The 19,365-nt window shown below is 47.4% G+C and overlaps 2 protein-coding genes across 2 annotated transcripts in view; one reads left to right on the forward strand and one right to left on the reverse strand.

Annotated features, from left to right (window-relative positions):
• The first annotated feature begins 20 nt into the window (after positions 1–20).
• sspn (sarcospan (Kras oncogene-associated gene)) lies at positions 21–4,985 on the forward strand. Its single transcript, XM_076014788.1, has 3 exons — positions 21–438; positions 2,129–2,215; positions 3,519–4,985. Exons 1-3 carry the CDS (start codon positions 214–216, stop codon positions 3,876–3,878), a joined length of 672 nt encoding a protein of 223 aa, XP_075870903.1. The 5' UTR covers positions 21–213; the 3' UTR covers positions 3,879–4,985.
• Positions 4,986–7,079: 2,094 nt separating this feature from the next.
• The window catches only part of itpr2 (inositol 1,4,5-trisphosphate receptor, type 2), a 54,763-nt gene continuing 42,477 nt past the window's right edge, over positions 7,080–19,365 (reverse strand). The window contains exons 53-57 of the mRNA XM_076014816.1: positions 18,961–19,082; positions 18,705–18,870; positions 18,454–18,614; positions 11,722–11,883; positions 7,080–8,332 (exon numbers count right to left, since the gene is read on the reverse strand). Coding sequence (XP_075870931.1) covers positions 8,249–8,332; positions 11,722–11,883; positions 18,454–18,614; positions 18,705–18,870; positions 18,961–19,082 — 695 coding nt within the window. The 3' untranslated portion in view covers positions 7,080–8,248. The remainder of the gene's footprint in view (positions 8,333–11,721; positions 11,884–18,453; positions 18,615–18,704; positions 18,871–18,960; positions 19,083–19,365) is intronic.

The following is a 19,365-nucleotide window of genomic DNA, read 5'->3' on the forward strand; positions in this document are numbered from 1 at the left end:
TTTCCATATTAGTTCAGAGCCTCAGAGCAGAGCTTATGGTGAGAGGAGGCCTCAGCGGCGGCAGCAGCAACAGCAGCAGCAGCAGGGGCAGCTGAGGGGAGGGAGGCAGACGCCAGACAGGCTCAGCCACGCCGACAGGCTGCAGTGGCGAGAGTCCGGAGCACAGCGAGGGAAGCACGCGACAATAAAAAAAAGAAAAGAGGGGGAGTTTAAATGGACAAGGGGCAGAAAGGTTCGTCCAGCAAGGAGATGAAGAAGAGGAAGGAAGAAGGCCTCGAGGAAGAGGGCGGTGCCGGGCGCAGAGTCTGTCGCTTCCCCCTGCTGGTGGCGGTGCTGCAGCTGCTGCTGGGGGCGGCCGTGGCCACCGTGGCCTTCCTCACGCTGGCCGTCAGCCCCTCGCTCACGGCCAGGGAGACCCCGCACTGGGCTGGCATCCTCGTAAGCTCCGTCTTTTGAAAAAGCTCTCGCGTCAGCCGCCACGTATTTTAGTTTGCATGGAGTTTGATGGTTGTGCACGAGCCTCCGCTGACTTGTTGTTGTCTCTCCTCGGTTAACGCTGCATGCCACATCTCGCCCACCAGCCTCGCATGGTCAGAGGGGGACTCGGCCAATCACTGGTGTCGTCATGCTCGGACTGACGTACTGATGCACGCACCCTCGCCGCTCTCGACTGCCGGCCCATCAAAGATCTGACACAACAGACCAAGCTCCACCATATCCAACGATCCAAATACCCATTAGCACCTCAACATCTGTCTTAAAAGCATTGCATGCAAGTGCATGAAGCCAAAGAAGCACATAAATCTGACTCGGAAGTCCTATGGACAAAGCGCATAGATGTTATTTGATAGTCCTTGTGTGTATGCAGAAATGTGTGCAACTTCAGAAAATGCCTCTAAATCTTCCAAAACACGTGATGTTCTTTGAACATTAGAAATGACCGAATGCGATGCAGCCTTTCAAACGTTGGAAATTTCAGTTGTGTTTAACTTGGAGCATCTGAGGCGGTGCCATGTGAGGTCAGCTTGAGAGTAAGAATTGAGATAAGTTATCAGTGGACATTTATAACAATGTTATCAAGGGGCAATTCAAGTAACGACACGCAAGTAACTGATTTGATTGTTCAAAGAACACGAGCGCCAGATGGAGTGTTGAAGGTCCCTGCCAGTTAGAAGCTGAAAGTACTGCAATGATGTGAAACTCCTGGTTTACAAGCAGTTACATTTGACCAGACTCACAAAGTGGACGTAGCTGAGGAGTCATGTTACAAGATGGTACTGAAAACAAATGTGATGTTAGTTAATGAGCAAAAGACACGTACATTGAAAAGTGTCTGCACCACCAAACACCTTTTTGAACTTTCCTGGAAACACTGCAGGAATTTAAATTGCACTAAAAACGTTAAACTCAGCAGCAGTTTTCAAGTGGGTGAGACTGACTGGCAAACAACTGCAAACGAGCGCCAACTAATCACCTCTGTGTAAACGACTAATTCGATTTAGCGAGGGAACTTTTCGAAGACAAAAGATCACACATTTGGATACAAACAGGCTCCTGTTTGGCGCTGTTACGATGTCTCAGGCACGATCTGCCGTTGAAAAACATCCCTGGACACCAACATCCCGAGTTAGATACTCACGAGACCCAGCCAAGTGAAAAACACGCAGGTCATCAGAACCTTTCCAGAGAATCCTCAGTGCTTAAGAACCTGGGAAAAACATTCAAATAAGATGCTGCATGTTAGTCACAAGACTCCAGTTGCACTCAAGAGATTGACTGTGAGTGTGTGTGTGTGTGTGTGTGTGTGTGAGAGAGAGAGAGAGAGATAGAGGGTGAGAGGGGTAACGTAGTCAGATGGCAGAAAACAGCTGAATCATGCTATATTGGCCCAGAGTCTTAGAAACCTGCAAGAAAAACATCTGGATTAAAACACTTACAGTGACAACAATCTATGTCTATGAATTGGTAGCAAGATGCTAAATGCTAAGAGTGTCATCAGGTCACATGGTTTAGCTCCAGCAGACCCCCGCAACCCTCAGCGGTTTAATAAAATGGACGCATGGATGAAAACAAAACATATCAGAATTATTATTTAGCATTCACCCGATCTCGTTCCTTCCTCCTGCAGCTGTGTTTGGTGTCCCTCCTGGGCTTCCTCCTTTACTGCATCACCTCCCGTCCTGATGAGAGGTCGTCTTTGCAATTTATTTGCAAGGTGAGTCTCCACACGCTGCACCGACACGTTTTAAAGACACATTGGGAGCGCAGGCTGAATTTGCCAACAGTTATGCAGCAGATTGTGGATGTGGAGCGGCCGACAGAGAGCAGTCAGTCCAGCCAGACAAAGGCCTTGGACCGCATTCCTGTCCAGACCTGACTCTGCAGGGATCCCATCATTAACGTGACTTGATTTTAATCAGTCATACTATATGCACTTGGAATTTCATCGCATTTGTACACAGTCCAGCCTGGAGAGACGCATCGTGGAGAGAAGCAGATGTTTTGGTTGGCCTGGCTCAGGGGTTTTCACCCTCATCATATGATTTGGGAGGGACGGGGAGTTTTGCTTTCACAACATTGTCAGATTGGGCCGGTTGAACTTTGAACATGCTGTCTATTCCAACCTTCTCTCTGAAGTTGATAGACGAAGCTAAAGGCCCAAACTGTATCGTGGCCGTCTGCACATCTTTTGCAATTTCACTCAGCGCATTAAAGGCAGCTACCATTGTTTGAAAATATTGGCAGAGTAGATGCAGTAAAATATGGGACTTTTCATAATGTTCATTGTTGGATAAATCTGATCAGACTGAAAAGGACACTTAATTGCTGCAAATACTTGATTTTACTTTTAGTTTACCCTCATTTTCTCTCGTTTCCAGGCAGCTTCTTTTTACTATGGAGATGTTGCTCATTCTTTACATGTATTTGATTACCATTTGTTCATTGTCAAATTGCTCCACTTTCTAACCGCTATCCTTTGAAGTTCTTATGAGGAGCGCAGCCCGGCTCGTCACTTCCATAATTCCGTAAGCGGCGTGTAACTGGGATGAAAATTCACCAGCAAATGAGCGCTCGCGTTATATAAGCGGCAGATTAAGATGAAGCTTTAGCGCTATTGAGATTGTGCAATTGCATAAACAACACAAAGCCTCTGTCACATTTTACAACAGTATTTTTAGCCGCTCTGGGTAGTTGGCGCTGGCGCAGGATGCTCGCTGTGGGTGGGAGGCGGCTGTAGCTGCAGGCCAGCCTCGCATGTGCTGTGTCTCATCTGTGCAAAGCAGTCGGGCTCCTATTCTGAGGGCCAGAGCTCTCCCTCAAGAATGGTGGGTAATCTTTTTCACCTGGCATCGGCCCGGAGCCAGCTAGTCCGTTTCCAAACTACCGTTTTGGCTCGGCGGGTTAATGATTAGACAACTAAGAGGATCAACGGCCACATTTCCAGGGTGAAAACAAAACTAAATAAAAGCTGGAAGATAACGGCCGCCTGTAAATCCTCGTCCTCTCCTCCTCTGCAGATCTCCTACTTCATCCTGTGCACGGTCGGCCTGGTCCTGTCGCTGCTGGCCGCAGTGTTTGCCGGCTACCACCACTCGCAGACCAGCAGCCTGACCTGCGTGCGAGTGCAGGAGAGCTGCCGGTGCAAACTGCAGCCGGACGACCCCATCGCCCGCCTCTTCACCTACCAGGAGGTGGACGACTGTGAGGCCGCTACAGGGACGCTCTCCCTCTACTTCCTGATCCAGATTGTGCTGAACACGGCCCAGGCACTGGTCTGCGCCGTCGCCGCCTTCATCATGTGGAAGAACCGCTACCAGGTGTTCTTCGCCGGCCTGCAGATCGGCTCCCCCTCCCCCCAGCTGTGGCAGAAGGTTTGAGACTGGGGTTGATGCCAGCTGTGTGGACACCAGTGCCTTCTAATGCCAGTGTCAATTAATATCAGCCTTTTGTGATGGTTATACTATAAGAGTTTTTGCACAAGTTTTGTATCAATGCAAGTAAATATGTATTTTTGTGTCCGATTTGAAATGACTTGTACAGATAAAAAAAGAAAAAAAGAAAAAAAGAAGCAAAAATGCTGGTTCTCCTGTTAACGCTCATCAAATGAAGTTCCATTTAAGTTAATTGCTTTAAAGGATCTGTTCAACCTAAGAAGGTCAATTTAAACATTCAACTCATAAACAGGAAATAGGATTAGCGCTCTAAACTGCAAAACAGCTCAACTGCTACGCACTTATTATCTTTATTAAAAAATTATACAGCTTGTGTTGTTAAATTTAGGCTAGTGAGTGAAACCCCACCCTCCTCCGCCACGCCCACTCGTCCCATGTCTGTGACCAATCCTGGCTAATTTTAACTTTGGTCCAAGCTGAAAAGCTTTTCACTCATAAATTCACATGACTGAAGTCTGCTGCAAGACGACGGAGCCGCTCGCTGGGTTGACGCCTTGATTACCATTTGTTCAGCTCATCTGCCTCTACATGAGCTTCCGCCCCTCCGCGCTGCATATGCGGTCTGTGGTCCTTAATGAAAAACAACAGCGAGAGGTCCTCCCATCCTCCACTTAATGCGCACTAAAAACAGAGCCTGACAGTTGTAACCCAATGCGAGCGGTGCGCTGGCTGAGGCCGGGCCCAGACTGAGCGGGGCTATGGCCGGACCAGGGTGGATGCCAGGCCAGTAGCCAGCGCCGCTCAAACAGCCTGTAGGAGTCAAACTTCTGCTGCAGCCACTGTGGGAGCAGCGGGGGGAGCAAAGGGGGGACTCGGACACACAGCCAGACTTCAGGTTCAAATCATGTCACCGTGTTTTCGCAACGTTTCTGTTGTTTTCATTTGGACTGGACAAGAGGAACGGTGGCGGGGGGGCGGGGGTGGTGGATACCACGAAATGATGTGTTTCTATTTTCAAACTGATTTGTATTCTGCTTTGCAGCATTTTTCATCTCATTCTCTCAGTCTTTGCATGTTGACAGAAAATGGTGAGGAATAATGTTCCTAATGGATAAGATGTCAAAAGAAATACACACATATCTCTATCTATATCCATCTATATATACGGCCTTAACTGTGGTGCTTTGGACTGATACTTTTGAATAAAACACATTTTTAGAGATCGTTCTGTTGTTTTTGGCTACAAATTCCAAATCGTTTACTGGCACAGAATTACTTTTTTTATCGACAAGCCACAGCAAACACCAGATTAAGGCTGACAAACAGAGAGTTCAAGTCAGGAGTGAAACCACTCACTGCCAAAATCTCAACTGGGATTCAGACTTACGACACTAGTATGTCCTAGTATGACACAGAAAAAAGAAGATGTGAGGACGCGGTTTAAATATTTGTAAAAACACAATGTAGTTGGTCTAAACACAACACAACCTATCTGTCCACACACTGTCTCTCTGTCTACACACAAAAAGCAACTCAGAGGTGCCTAAGTGTGTGTTCGAAGTGTGTCGGCGCTCGGCTAACGGACATCACACCTCTGTGTGCGAGATGCGACTCACACGGCAGCATGTGACGGCAGGAGGGCCCCGACCCGCCTCTTTGACCGACCGACCGACCGACCAGACACAGGAAATCACATGCCAGTCATCACGAGAGGACGAGGGGGGAGGAGCTGCCTATTTATAAAAGATGACAACCAGAAAACACCTCGTGTGCATGCGTGTGTGTGTGTGTGTGTGTGTGTGTGGGTGTGTGTGTGTGTGGCCTTCCCACTGCCTCCACCGTCAGATTGTGTGACTCACCCTGGCCCAGGCTTCAAGCCACAGAGGTGTTTGCGACATTGCCTCGCATTTATTGACCTTGGCTGGGTGTTTCCTCACTCTGAACGCACACTGCTCCACACGTGAGCCCGCGTGCCACCGCCGTCTCTCCAAAGCAGACGACTGACTTCCAAATGGGTCTAAGGTCTTTCTCAGGAGTAAATAATAAAACCGTTCACGTGCGTCTAAAACCGTCGCGTGAAACGAGCCGCGTCGCTATCGGCGCAGCTTTCTTCCCACGGAAACATCGTTTTGAAGTCTTTCACTGGAGAGCGCAGTGAAACATAATCTGTCCTGCGCGCTGTGGCCAAACTTCATCAGCAGGAAGAACAAAAATAAAATAATAAAAAGGTCTGTGGGGAGCCGACTCAGACCAAAGTGGTGGATTCTTGTTTGATGTGACAATATGGTGAAAAACGCTGAGTGACGGCGGTGGTGTCATCCTCCCCCCTCCCAGAGCTCGATACATTCCAGTAATGCTGCACTTGGCCCCGCTCGCCTGCGCACTGACAGCTGCTCACCATTATGGCACTGTGTGAGCTAATTTTAATGGCTGTCGCAGGCAGCAGGAGAGAATGTTGGCCTGCCAGGGTAAACAGCGGCCCTCTGCCAAGAAGGACGGGCTTCCTGCACTCAGCCTAAAATGACGGCGACGGCCTTTAAGTCGAGGGACCCGACAAGGATTTCATTCAAATAACCCCCCCAAAAAAAACAAACACACAACCTTTTCACGTAGAAACCAGAATCATTTAAGACAGGAAATGAAGGAAATGTTCTCACGTCTTCTCCAGAACCAAGTTCAGCCCTTTTTTTTGCCTCATATGAACCCAAAGTCCCAGCAGATATAATCATACTATTAACACATGTATGAAAATGTTTTCAAATGGATATTTTGCTTTCTTTTTTTCCAACATTTGAAACTCAGACTGTGAAGTTCAGCTGTTTGACCATTTTATTCACCAAGACTTAGCTAAGAATTTAAAATACGTATTGTTTATATTTACACAGCATCATTTGAGAAACAATTTAAAAAAGAAGCATTAGTCATAGTAGTATTAGTTACTTATCAGGGCCATTAAAGAATGAGAAATGTTCTTATCTCTGGCGCCACTTTATTTGCACTTGAACTTGTGAAATAAACAGAGGCTCATCATTTCATTTAGACTGTCAGAGAACTTCACCAACATGGTGAAGGTGCCTCAACTTTTTCCATCCCTGTTGCTCCCCACACGGACAAATACAAGTGTGAGTAAACAGCGAGCGCAGGAGAGAAGGAGCGGCAGGAACACAAAGCTGCTGAGTCAACAAGTCAAGGAGGTATCTTTTTACACATTTATTACCACATGCAACCACATAAAACTCACATTTCTCTCCAAAGAAACCAGGAAAGTGTCAGAGACGGTCACCATCAGGCGGTGGCCGTCTCCTCTGTCGTCACTTTGTGCAACTTTAAAAACACACAAGCTCAGAATTAAGGAGCTGCAGTGGCAGACAGACGAGCGACGTCGACGATTTGCAGTGAAAACACAGGAAACAGGGAGCGAGCAGACGGAAGGTGACGTTACAGCATCAGCCGGCATCCTGACACTCAACTGTAAGAGCGCCACCTTCAGTCAGTACTACATTGCGTACCAATAAAAGATTAAGAATTTTCAAGTAAGTTCTGCACAGGTTTTCATTTTAATTCACATTTCTGACACTTTAGATACTCAAAGAAATCTTTCAACAAAAAAACAAGACACTGAAGTGGTCCAGTGGATGCATCCTTAAACGCAAAGCACGCCAAAAAAGAATGATCTATACGACCCAATGTTTTTAGCCTTAAATATTTACCCTTTTTGTTTGTTTAAAAGTGCACTTTTAACAATTGGAATGTACTGTCTATAAAAGTTAAGAAGTCGAGGCAGCAGGATTTCCGTCGCCAACAAGTAAAAATAATACTCCAGTTAAAAACCACAGACATTCTCAGGAAAACCATCGGAACAAAAAAAAACAAAAAAAACTGGGAGAGTACTTAATGTTCTTCCCACACAGGCCCAACTCAGTGAAGCCAGAGACACCTCGGACCTCCATCACCGGGCTCTCTCTCTCCGGCCAGCTGATCCGCCCGCTGACACGTCGGCGCCGAGAGTGACGAGGGAACCTGAAGGGCTCTTCCTCCGTCCTGACGGCGCCATAAAAAACATTAAGCTCAACACTTCTCTCCGTCCTCGACGCATCCGAGCTAAGTTCGGACAATCGTTCACACAGGAGAGCGGCTCGTAATGCAGCTGCAGGCGAGCAACCAGTGCGGAAAAACACTGAAGGCACGGTTTGAGTTGGAGGAGAAGAAGAAGAAAGAGAAGGAGAAGAAGAAGAAGGCACTGCATTAAAAAGAAACACGATGATTCTTCGTTTTAGGTTTAGAGTTAGTTATGTCAGCTGTGTGTGTGTGTGTGTGTGTGGGCCTGCAGTCCTGCAGGGATTGAGCAGCAGTCCTCAGTGGGATGGTGGGATGTGGTGGTTGGGCTGCGGAGGCCCCAGGAAGCCCAGCCGCTGCTTGTTCTTCCTCTGCTCAGTCATCTGAGGACACACAGAGCAGCGACAGCGTCACTCCACTCAGCTCAGAGCTCCGTCTGACTGCACGCTCACACCCAGGGAAGGACGTCCCACCTGCTTTAAACATCATGCCACAAACCTGACAGAATGAACCATCAGAAGACTCTTTGAGTCTTTGTAGGTCTCTACACAAAACAGCCTGTTTAGCACTCTGTTTGCAGCCTCCAACAGCAACCAAAAAAAACACCATGCTCATAAAACTTCAACATTTTCACAAACAGGGAACAAGCTGTCCCAAAACGAGGAGGTGCCAGAGCCCTTTGTGACATCACAAAGGGTTGAGCTTAACTCCTGGAAGCACACATACTTTCCAAACTAGGAAGCAAAAGGAGATGGATTTTTTTTTTTTTGTTCTTGTGTCTCCTGAGCTCACTAGAAATCCAGTGGTACACGTTTTTCTGAGAAAATATTGGTGAAGTGATTTTTTGTAAGATGGGGCCTTTAACTTGGATTGCTGGTACACAGTGATTTAAACCACTTGGGGGGAAGAACTGTTTGAAATAACAAATGAAACTGGCAGATTCAATACTATTGGCAGAGTAAATACTAGCACAAAAAAAACACTTTTTTTTTCTGGGAGCGGCTTTACCTTTCTGAGTAAAAATGAGACGGTAAAATACATATTCCTGTGCCACAGTTGAGTGTAACTTGTTTTGTCTGAACCCTGTGATGACTGGAAACAGACGAAACAAAAAAAGAAATGGAAAAACAACAAGACAGCAACAACAACTAAAACCCTCCCTTTGGAAAGTTTGGAGGCTGCTGTCATGTGTGCAGAGCTGTGACTCGCAGGTTGGATGTTATACAAGCGCCGAAGGGAGAAGTTCCAAGAATCAGAGGCAACTGATTTCTCACAGCGACGTCAGAAAAGAAAAACACTGAGAGACACTGATTCAATCAACCACACACTGTAAGTGGTGGCCAGAGGAAACTGGGCAACTATATGCCAAATACAATATGACTGCACAACCAAATACATACATGTATGTATACATACATACATACATACAGTATATATGTGTGTGGGATATATATATATGTAGTTGGTTAGAAATCCTTGTGAAATTTGCCTATTTGAAATAAAATAGTGATAAAATAAGGCAGTGCTGTGAGGTTGGTTGGTGGTGGGTGGAGGAACAGCGTGAGAGCTGCAGGCCTCCACTCGTGACCGCAGAGTCGAGGACCTGCTGCACGGAAAAACACTCTCACCCACTGAAACTGCTGCTTTGATCTGAAGGTGGACGAGCAGCCGTCAGAGGACCGTGACGTCACTGCAGCGGCAGCCACGCAACAGGGTGAGGTTCACACGGCTAGAGGTCAAAGAGGTCACGCGCTAGAGGGGTGGCAGGACTCTGAGGACAATCATCAGGTCACCAGGGGCGGCTGCTCTGTTTACTGGGGTGTGATGCTCACGCACGCAACCGAGCTGTTTTTCACACATCTGGCAGCAGAGGAAGAGAAGAGGAACAAGAGGCGGCCTGTGACCAGGATCACATGCAGGGAGGCAGGTGATGAGAGTGATCGGTCACACCGACACACCGCACAGTCAGCAGCCAGGCAGCCACTGGAGGCTCTCACTAGTAGCTCTCACTGGCTGCTCTCATTGGAGGCTCTCACTGGCAGCTGTCACTGGAGGCTCTCACTGGTAGCTCTCACTGGCGGCCTCACTGGTAGCTCTCACTGGCAGCTCTCACTGGCAGCTGTCACTGGCAGCTGTCACTGGCAGCTGTCACTGGAGGCTCTCACTGGCAGCTGTCACTGGAGGCTCTCACTGGAGGCTCTCACTGGAGGCTCTCACTGGAGGCTCTCACTGGAGGCTCTCACTGGAGGCTTTCACTGGAGGCTTTCACTGGAGGCTTTCACTGGAGGCTTTCACTGGTAGCTCTAACTGGAGGCTCTCGCTGGAGGCTCTTGCTGGAGGATCTCGCTGGTGGCTCTCCCTGGTAGCTCTCGCTGGAGGCTCTCACTGGTAGCTGTCACTGGAGGCTCTCACTGGCAGCTGTCACTGGAGGCTCTCACTGGAGGCTCTCACTGGAGGCTCTCACTGGAGGCTCTCACTGGCAGCCTCACTGGTAGCCTCACTGGTAGCTCTAACGGGAGGCTCTCGCTGGAGGCTCTCGCTGGAGGCTCTCGCTGGAGGCTCTCGCTGGAGGCTCTCGCTGGAGGCTCTCGCTGGAGGCTCTCCCTGGAGGCTCTCCCTGGAGGCTCTCGCTGGTGGCTCTCGCTGGTGGCTCTCGCTGGTGGCTCTCGCTGGTGGCTCTCACAGGAGGCTCTCACTGGTGGCTCTCGCTGGTGGCTCTCGCTGGTGGCTCTCGCTGGTGGCTCTCACTGGCAGTTGTCACTGGAGGCTCTCACTGGCTCCTCTCACTGGAGGCTTTCACTGGCTTATCTAATTGGAGGCTCTCACTGGCGGCCTCACTGGCTCCTCTCACTGCAGGCTCTCACTTGCAGCTCTCACTGGAGGCTCTCTCTCACTGGCAGCCTGACGTCAATACTGACAATCAATCACCTGTTTTAAGCTGCATTCAAGAGCGTCGCAGGTCTCATCCAGTCTCAGCGAGCATAGGGAGAGACACACCTGCCCTCCCACCCCAACACCAGTATCTAACTATATCACCCCATCTACTGAGGAGGATTGATGAGTAGCACTAGGTGGCATCCTGGCCACGTGTTCTCCATGAGTTACGTCAGTAGATTACGTAAAAATTTTGTTGTTGTTTTTTAAAGAAAGGAGCAGTAATCAGTAGGAAAAACTGTCATACTGTCAATACCGATCCCGGGGTTGAGTACTCAGCTCGTAAAATATGTGGCAATACCACAACACTGATACCAGCTGTATATGTACAGTGTGGGACAGTATTTTGTTGAATTTGTGTTTGTACTGCGATGAGATTTGTACTAGAAAAAATGCTAGGAATGTTGTTCAAATAACAGAACAGCGGAAGAATAAAAGAAAAAAATAAAGTCATTCTATCGTGCGTAACGGCCTTGTTAAGTACTGGGTATCGGTGAGTACTGAAATGCAAATACTGTAAAAAAAAAAGTGGTATCGGTGCATCCCGTAATCATACTGCATTTGCAAAAAAAACAGTAACATGAGCAGACTGATGACATATTGGATTATATTGTTCTGAATGTTCAATGTCTCAGGACTCTGCAAGATTATTAGCTGAGATGATGGTCAGGTGAAAAAAAAATGAAAACATTAAATTCAATCGTCTTTCATGCTTGAAATACTTCTGCACGCTCTATGGATGAAAGAGTTGGGGTCAACTGAAGATGCTCTAGCTAGTTCTAGTTTGTTTCTGTCAACCATGTGGCCAAGTAACCATGTGACCATGTGAGTGCTGTACCTGTTCCTTAAGCTCAGCCAGCTGGCCGGACAGCAGGGCCACCAGCGTGATGGTGTTTTCCAGCTTCTCCTGCAGGCAGCGCATTTCATTCTGCTCGCCGTCTCCCTCGCTGCTCACCAGCGACATGGCTCTCATGCGGGGGAACCACTCCAAGTTCTTCTCCTGAGAGACCAGAGGGAGAGAAGGACAGTGAGCGGTGGAGGGGAAAGAAAAAACTCAAGGGTGAAAGGAGGAGCCGAGGCCAGAACGTGGAGCACAGGTCCAACTCAGCAGGCTGGAGAAGCTCTTCAGACATCAGCGCAGCTGAAAGCTGACTGCAGGAGCAGGAGGAAGGCCGGTGGAAAATGTTCCCCATTATCATCCACTCTCCATTTCATGCGTGACAGTGCCACGTCGCTCCGCTGCTGCGGGTTCTATTTTGCAATCTACAGACAGCAATTAAACAGCAAATAAACAGAAAGCGGCGGTTTAATTCGCACCCACTCCTTGAACACACCGCGGGTGTGGAGATGAGTCACTGTCATCGACACAACTGGGAGTATCGTGTAATGTGTGTGTGTGTGTATGTGTGCGTGTGAAACCGAGACAGTTAATAATTTTTTTTTCCTCCAACAGCACCAGGGACGAATCGAACCATCTGCGTCTGCTGCCATGAGGAAACAGTGAGAAAAAACCCCAAAACATTTAGAATTATGTAATGGATTTAAGTGTGTCTGCGTTTGTACGTGTGTGGGTGTGTGGGTGTGAGTGTGTGCGTGCGAATGGATACGTATGCAGCGGCCCGTGAGCGAGAGTGAGTGTGTGTGTGTGTGCGTGCGTGCTCGACAACAAGATAGATTTCACACAGACAGACTGTCATCATCATCATCATCATCGGCAGATCTTATGTAAGATTCCTCTGCGGGTTTGGGTGATGTATAAAAAAATAAATAAATAAAGTGTTGAAAAGGTGCTGAGAGTGGGATTTGACTGGCATCACGGTGAGTCCAGCAGCAGCAGCAGCAGCAGCAGGAGGAGGGAGGTATTCTCCCACCTACTCTTATGTAAGAATAGACCAGAGAGCGGAAGTGAGAGAGAGAGAGAGAGAGAGAGAGAGAGAGAGAGAGGAGGACACGGGGGTCTGCAAGTGGAGAGGGTTTGGTTTTTTCCATTTCTGGTTTGAGTTGATGACACTGGTTGACACTAACGGCTGTGACGTCCAGTTAATGACACTTCATGGACATCAGAAGCAAAAAAAAACCCCTGAAAATGTCTATTTTTTCCTCACCATCACATCAGATTGTGAGTTAGTGAGATTGTGGATGATCAGACAGTCTGATGATCAACATTTCTGGGGGTGGTGAAAAAAACAAACATATGTATTATATATTTTCCCATCGACCATCTCTCCCAAACACAATACATGAGGGGGCAACATTATGTAGAGCTTAAAGGTCTGGTGTGTAAAGTTTGGCTTAATTTAAGATTTTTATAGCGGTGAAACCTTAAACTGCTAATAAATACATTGATAAAAGTGTATACTCGCAGCACAATAAGAGTCATTTCTGTTCTTACATATTTATATAAGAATATACATTGACGAAATGAGGGTCTCGCACCCGGTGAGCTGCCATCTTGCACCACCATATTTCTAAGGAAGCCTGGTGTGGACAATCCCGCTGCCTGACAGCATGGCTTGTATTCAAGGTGAACGCTGGCGTCTGTGGGCAGGTATGGAGTCCCAAAAGGGACATGAGTGAAAAACGCCGCAAACTAAAATGTGGCCATGTGATATGACTTGTTTCTTCTTAAATATCTCAAATGCCTCACCCACATTAAGAACAAAAGTCTGCAGAGGTATAACTATGACAATCAGGTCGACTTGTGATGCAGAAAGTGGAGAAGAAATCTGAATGGCTCGTTTCAGGACAGTAACAGAGAAAATGTTCATCTATAGATGCGCCAGTTGTCATTTTTCGTATATTTTTTTCAGACATTTTGAGGAGGTGAAAACTGTTTTTCGTCGCTTACTGCAGCAAATGCTCTGAAAAACTACACGAGCATGGATCCAATTAGGCCGCTCCAGTGGATAAACGTAAAAAAGAATTAGCAGCTGCTTTCAGCCCTCTATATTTTCCATACATACACTCTTGACAACATGGGAAGACTTTAGGCAGACTGATAGCGACTGTAGAGCAACACATTATGAATTGAGTCATTCTACGAGACCTTGTCTGAAAGAAAAAAAAAAAAAAAAATCCAAATTTGAACCTCAAGCATCAGGGGGTTCCAAGAGTTCTTTTAAATAATGATTTTCTTTCTTGCCGTTTTGTAAAACACAGAAGAAGCTCTGTGATTCCCAAAGACAGATCATCAGCAGCCAAACTGAGCACTATCTGAGCCTTGTTTTATCCAGTCATCCATACATAATGGATTAGGTAACCTCAAAGATCCAATAAAGAGACATGCATGATAAGGGCGCTATCCTGCAATGAACACGATCTAAACCCGTGCCGCTTGAAGCCTCGTCTTCAAATTAATTGGTTGCTTAAAACTGAAACCTAATGTGGGATCACGCAGCATCAATCACGCAGCAAGTGTGATGCAGTCTGGTCAGAGGTCAGGAGGCAGCTTTAACATCCCAGTATATCAAACCATGAGAACCTCAAGTGAGAACGAGATCATCATCATCATCCAGTTCAAATACGTCATTGTACAGGGATTTCTGGAGTCATTTTTCAGCCTGTGCTATTATTTTGAAATCTCAGGGCTGTGACACAGACAGAGGGATGAGATGACACAACTCTGATGACACCAAAGTGAAGCGACCGAGTTCCACTGGTGGAAGTGGCAGCGTCAAGCTTGGATTCCCTCCATCAGCATGTTTTTCCTTTTTTATATATTCAGCATGCAGACACCAAACATGTTAAAAAAAAAAAAAAAATTCTACAGTTGGTTTTCTTTTTGTTCAGCCCAATCAGTATTTCCTGTCTGACAGTACATAAGATATTTTTTACCTTGTGGGTTGTTGGTTACTCTGAAAATACACTGAGCAGACGACACTTCCTGTCTTCATTTGCATCTGTGGCATTTAAGTCACCCAAAAGCAACTAAAGTTAATCAGGAACGGTACTGTTAGCTTGCAATACTTAGAGCAAGTTACCACTTAACCTGTTTAACTGGTAACTTGTAACTGTACCAGATTACTTTTTCAAAGTAACCCTCCCATCACTAGAATTAAATCCTCTATAAAAACACACCAACAGCTTTTTTTTTTTTTTTTTTTTAGAAGCTAATGGCAATTACACACACAGAGCTAACACACAGGTTTGTACAAGGGCAAATAAATCTAGAATACTTGTCGGCGAGACATCGTTGTGAAAATAAGAGGGTGAACCCAAACAGGTGAATCAGATTCAAGGTTCAGCTTTCAGTCCCTCACAAGAGCACCTTCTATTCCACCCGGCGCCTCGGTGGCTGCCAGGAGACCAGCACATGTGTCAATGAGCACGTTAGGGGGGAAGCTGGTGTGGCCGGCTCTGCACGCACAAGCGTGAGTGTGTGTGTGTGTGTGTGTGTGTGTGTGTGTGTGTGTGTGTGTGTGTGTATAGAAGACAGAAAGGGACAGGGGAGCACGTGCCAGGCAGGCCTGAGCTATTAGCAGGCCACTTGAGATGGCTTATGTAACAGCGTTGTGGCTGCTGCACTACCTGCTAGGCCTCCAGTCACTGTCATCATTTCACGCACACACACACTTGCACGCGTCCACACACACACACACACACACTCGCACGCGTCCGCACGCACAATAGAACTGGCAGGACAGACACCAGCGCCTGCAACACGATCCCTCTCTTTAGCTTGGCACCACATCAGCCAGTCCCATCCAGCAGAGATGTGCTCGCCGTTAGAGGCAGCATGACTCAGACACAGCGCGCGAGTGCGTGTGTGTGTGTGTGTGTGTGCGACCAGCATTGCTTTGAGGGGAATATATCAGAGTCAGATCAGTTACTTAAGAGACGGAGTCAAACTAGATATTGTGTTATACTGAATATCCCCCCAGTGAGTGTTAACCTGTGTACATTTTGGAGGGAGGGGGAGTGTATTTGTTTGTGTGTGTGTGTGTGTGTGTGTGTTCAGGGGCCTCAGGTTTCAGCTTTTTTGCCTGCAGGCACGAGGCAGGCCACAGTTTTTCTGACGGCGTCGCCCTCCAGTCTGTAGCGCAGCAGCAGTGCAAGACAAGGACGGAGCTGAACAAACAGAGCCTTTAAGAGCAGAACCCCCCACCCTAGTCTGCGCACACACACACACACACACACACACACACACACACACAGTTATCCCAAGCTCAACATTTAATCTCAGCTCACTCTGAGTGTCAGTGTGCAGCGGGCAGACCAGGGGGTGGGGGGTAGATAGAACTTTGTCTGTTTTTGGTTAAAAAAAAAACAAACAAACAAACAGAAATTTGTCTTCAACACAGCTTAAAAAGAAAACCACTCAAGCACATTCACACAGATAAAAATAATAAAGAGTGGGTTATTTTCTGCTATTCAGAACAGTTATTGCAGAGGGGATGAATGATTTTTTTGTAGATGTTTTTTCGGGCCAGTGGGGTTCTGTATGGTTTGCCTGATGGCAGCAGCATGAAGGAGCGGTGCAGGGGGTGCGAGGGCTCCTCTGTGATGAGGGTGGCTTTCCTCACCACTGATCGCCTGTAAAGTTCTGTCAGAGGAAGTTGGGATGTTCCTGTTATTATGCCGGCCTGCTTTAAGATGCGGGAGAGTTTTGTTTTGGCGGAGGTGGTAAGGAAGTTGAACCAGGATGAAATATTGTAGGTGAAAGTGGATTCAATAAGTGATCTATAAACAAGAGTTAAAATATCCTTGCCGATGTTAAAAGTCCTCAGTTTTCTGAGCAGGTGGAGACGCTGCTGTGCCTTTTTGTAGACAGCATCCGTGTGTTGTGCAAAGGACAGACAGGTGTCAATCTCTGTCCCCAGACATTTTTGACTGACCTCCTCATAGAAGGAAAAAAAATCTATCATGGGATATGAGGACAACATGTTTTTTAATGTCAACTGAAAAAAAACAAAAGTTTCATAACAAAATCAGTGTCTTTAAAGTTCCACAGTGTTCAGCTCTTAATCAAAATGACTTTTAAAACACTGAAAAAACAGATGAAATGCAGCTATTTTATGGCTTACTGACTATTAATATCATTTCTTCAGGTTTGGTGGGCCGGATTAAAAAAGTTTAACTGGTTGCATGTGGCCCCCGGGCCGTAGTTGGCCCACACCTGGGATAGACGGAGGAGACTTGTGCAAAGATCACGTCAGTGGGTTTGTCAACTAAAGAGAAGAAGCGTGTGTTTTTCAGTCCAGCTCCTGCAGTTGCTCCTTCGCCTCCTCATGCAGAAAAATCAGGAGCACATAAAGTGTTGCACCACTAAAACGTCCAAGAAATTTGTTGTGCTGAAAAATGGAAAAAACCTTTTCTTTACTGTTTTTTTTGCACGTTCTTTCACGTCAAACAACCTTTATACTATTGATGCTTTTTTTTTGCTGCGACTGCTGCAGTTCGGTCTCGGGCTGTTAACACTGGACAGTCAGTCCACTGCGCTTCCTGACATTCACACTCACGAGACATGTACATGTACATGTACTGTATTTGTATTTAATTCACTGCACTTCTAACTGCATTTCGTTGCTCTGTACTTGTAATAAGTGCAATGACAATAAAGTTGAATCTAATCTGATCTAAAACTATCAGTCAAGAAGAGTATTTAGCGTTTATCTTCCCGCTGCAGTCTTTCCACTGTATCAGAAAAGTCTGCCTGCGTCACGGTAGCTTCCTCACGCGGCCTCATTGTGCGCTAACTGCTGCTACCTCGGCCCCGGCGCCGCAGCTGAGCCGAGTAGAGCCGCTCCACGACCCCACGCTGACGCTGACGGACATTAATTCCACGCGTGTCGTCTGTTTGTCATGCAAATCGGCACTCACAAAAAAGGCGCACAATTTGCTGCCATCACGGCCGCCTGTTAATCACCAAAACGTGCCGCGGCGCTCGTCTGAATCCATTAACCTAAGAAGCGGAACCTCGGTGGCCTCGACATCCTTCAACTTCTGGTCCGCGTGTCGCCGCAGCGAGAAGGTGGGCTGATGATAACAGAGCTGGACCGACTTTAATTACTGTTTAACAAGCCGGCGTCCCAGCAGGTTAGACGCTCAGCATGGTGAAGACATTCCGAGCGCCGAGGCTCTCTCTCTCTCTCTCTCTCCCTCTCTCCCTCTCTCTCTCTCTCTCTCTCTCTCTCCCTCTCTCCCTCTCTCTCTCTCTCTCTCTCTCTCCCTCCCTCTCTCCTGACACCAGCGTGGGGGAGGAGAATAAATTGGGATGCTCGGCACAGGCCTGGAGGCTCAGTCTCATTTTTTCGATCGGGCGTCTGCTGCGGAGGCTCGTGCTCGTCTGGCTCACTGTTTGCAACAGAGTCTGCAAACAGCAGAGAGCTGCACAACTTTAAGACGCGAAATATGAATGAGGGGAGAAGATTCATCTAAGACTTGGGATCAGCCCTCATGAGAATTACAATATATACGTGTGCGTGTGTGTGTGTGTGTGTGTGTGTGTGTGTGTGTGTGTGTGTGTGTGTGCCAGTGGCTTATTGTGTTTCAAGATCAAACTTTGAAAGGTGCAGAGAGGAGACGTCCCGTCAGTGAATGCACGATGAGCAGCTCTGCACCGTCCACTCACCGCAATCATCTGGGCCACGTAGCTCTCGGGTCCCGTGTACTCGGTGGGGTCCTTCACCCTCACCAGCACCAGGAAGTAAAGGTAGTGCCACATGCTGTGCTCCGACTTGATGTGCTCCTCAAATGACACCGTCTTGTTGTCAAACTTGTCCCTTTCCAACCCTGCGGGACAATGAGCTCGGTTCAGAACACGGTGTATTTTCAGAGACACGAGGCGAGCGAACACTTTGGCGTCTCTCAGCCTGAACCCACCGCAGATGAAACAAGTGGTTTTGAGGATCTCCTCCTTCCTTTGCTTCTCGCTCCTCAGGTCAGCGAAGGTGTCGATGATGACGCCAAAGATGAGGTTGAGCACGATGATGATGACCACGAAGAAGAAGAGAAGGTCGTACACCACTCGGGCTGCAAACAGAGGCTCCTGCGTGCCACAGAAAACCCACTTTAGCAACAGACTTGGAAACAGGTCTGCGTGGCACCAGAACCGCTTTGTTTGGCGAGTGCCTCCAACCTCTTTGGAGGGTCTCCTGAGGATGTCTCCCACTCCTCCGCCGTTACGCAGCCCCTGGTTCAACACCGTGATGATGCACATGAGCAGAGTGTCACACACACGCTCGATCCCGTCGTCCTGATCTGTGACAGAGCCGAGACAGAGGTGAGCGACTGGGTCGGTCACAGTGCGGCAGTGTTGCAGTCTGAGCTCATAATGACTGCGGCTCAAGCAAAAGAGAAGGAACGGGCGGCAGTTCTTGCATTACATTGTATTACCGTGAATTTAAAAATAATGAAGACAATAACATACATTTGTATATATGTGTGTACATGTACATGTACATGTATATGTATTTTGAGATTTTCTTTTTGTTTCAATTAATTTAAAGGCTCCTTGCAAGAATTTTTTTTTTTTTTAAAGGAT

This window comes from Nelusetta ayraudi, unplaced genomic scaffold (genome assembly GCF_046127955.1).
Source record: "Nelusetta ayraudi isolate G7.1 ecotype Tasmania unplaced genomic scaffold, CSIRO-AGI_Nayr_v1 ptg000173l, whole genome shotgun sequence".
Taxonomy (NCBI): domain Eukaryota; kingdom Metazoa; phylum Chordata; class Actinopteri; order Tetraodontiformes; family Monacanthidae; genus Nelusetta; species Nelusetta ayraudi.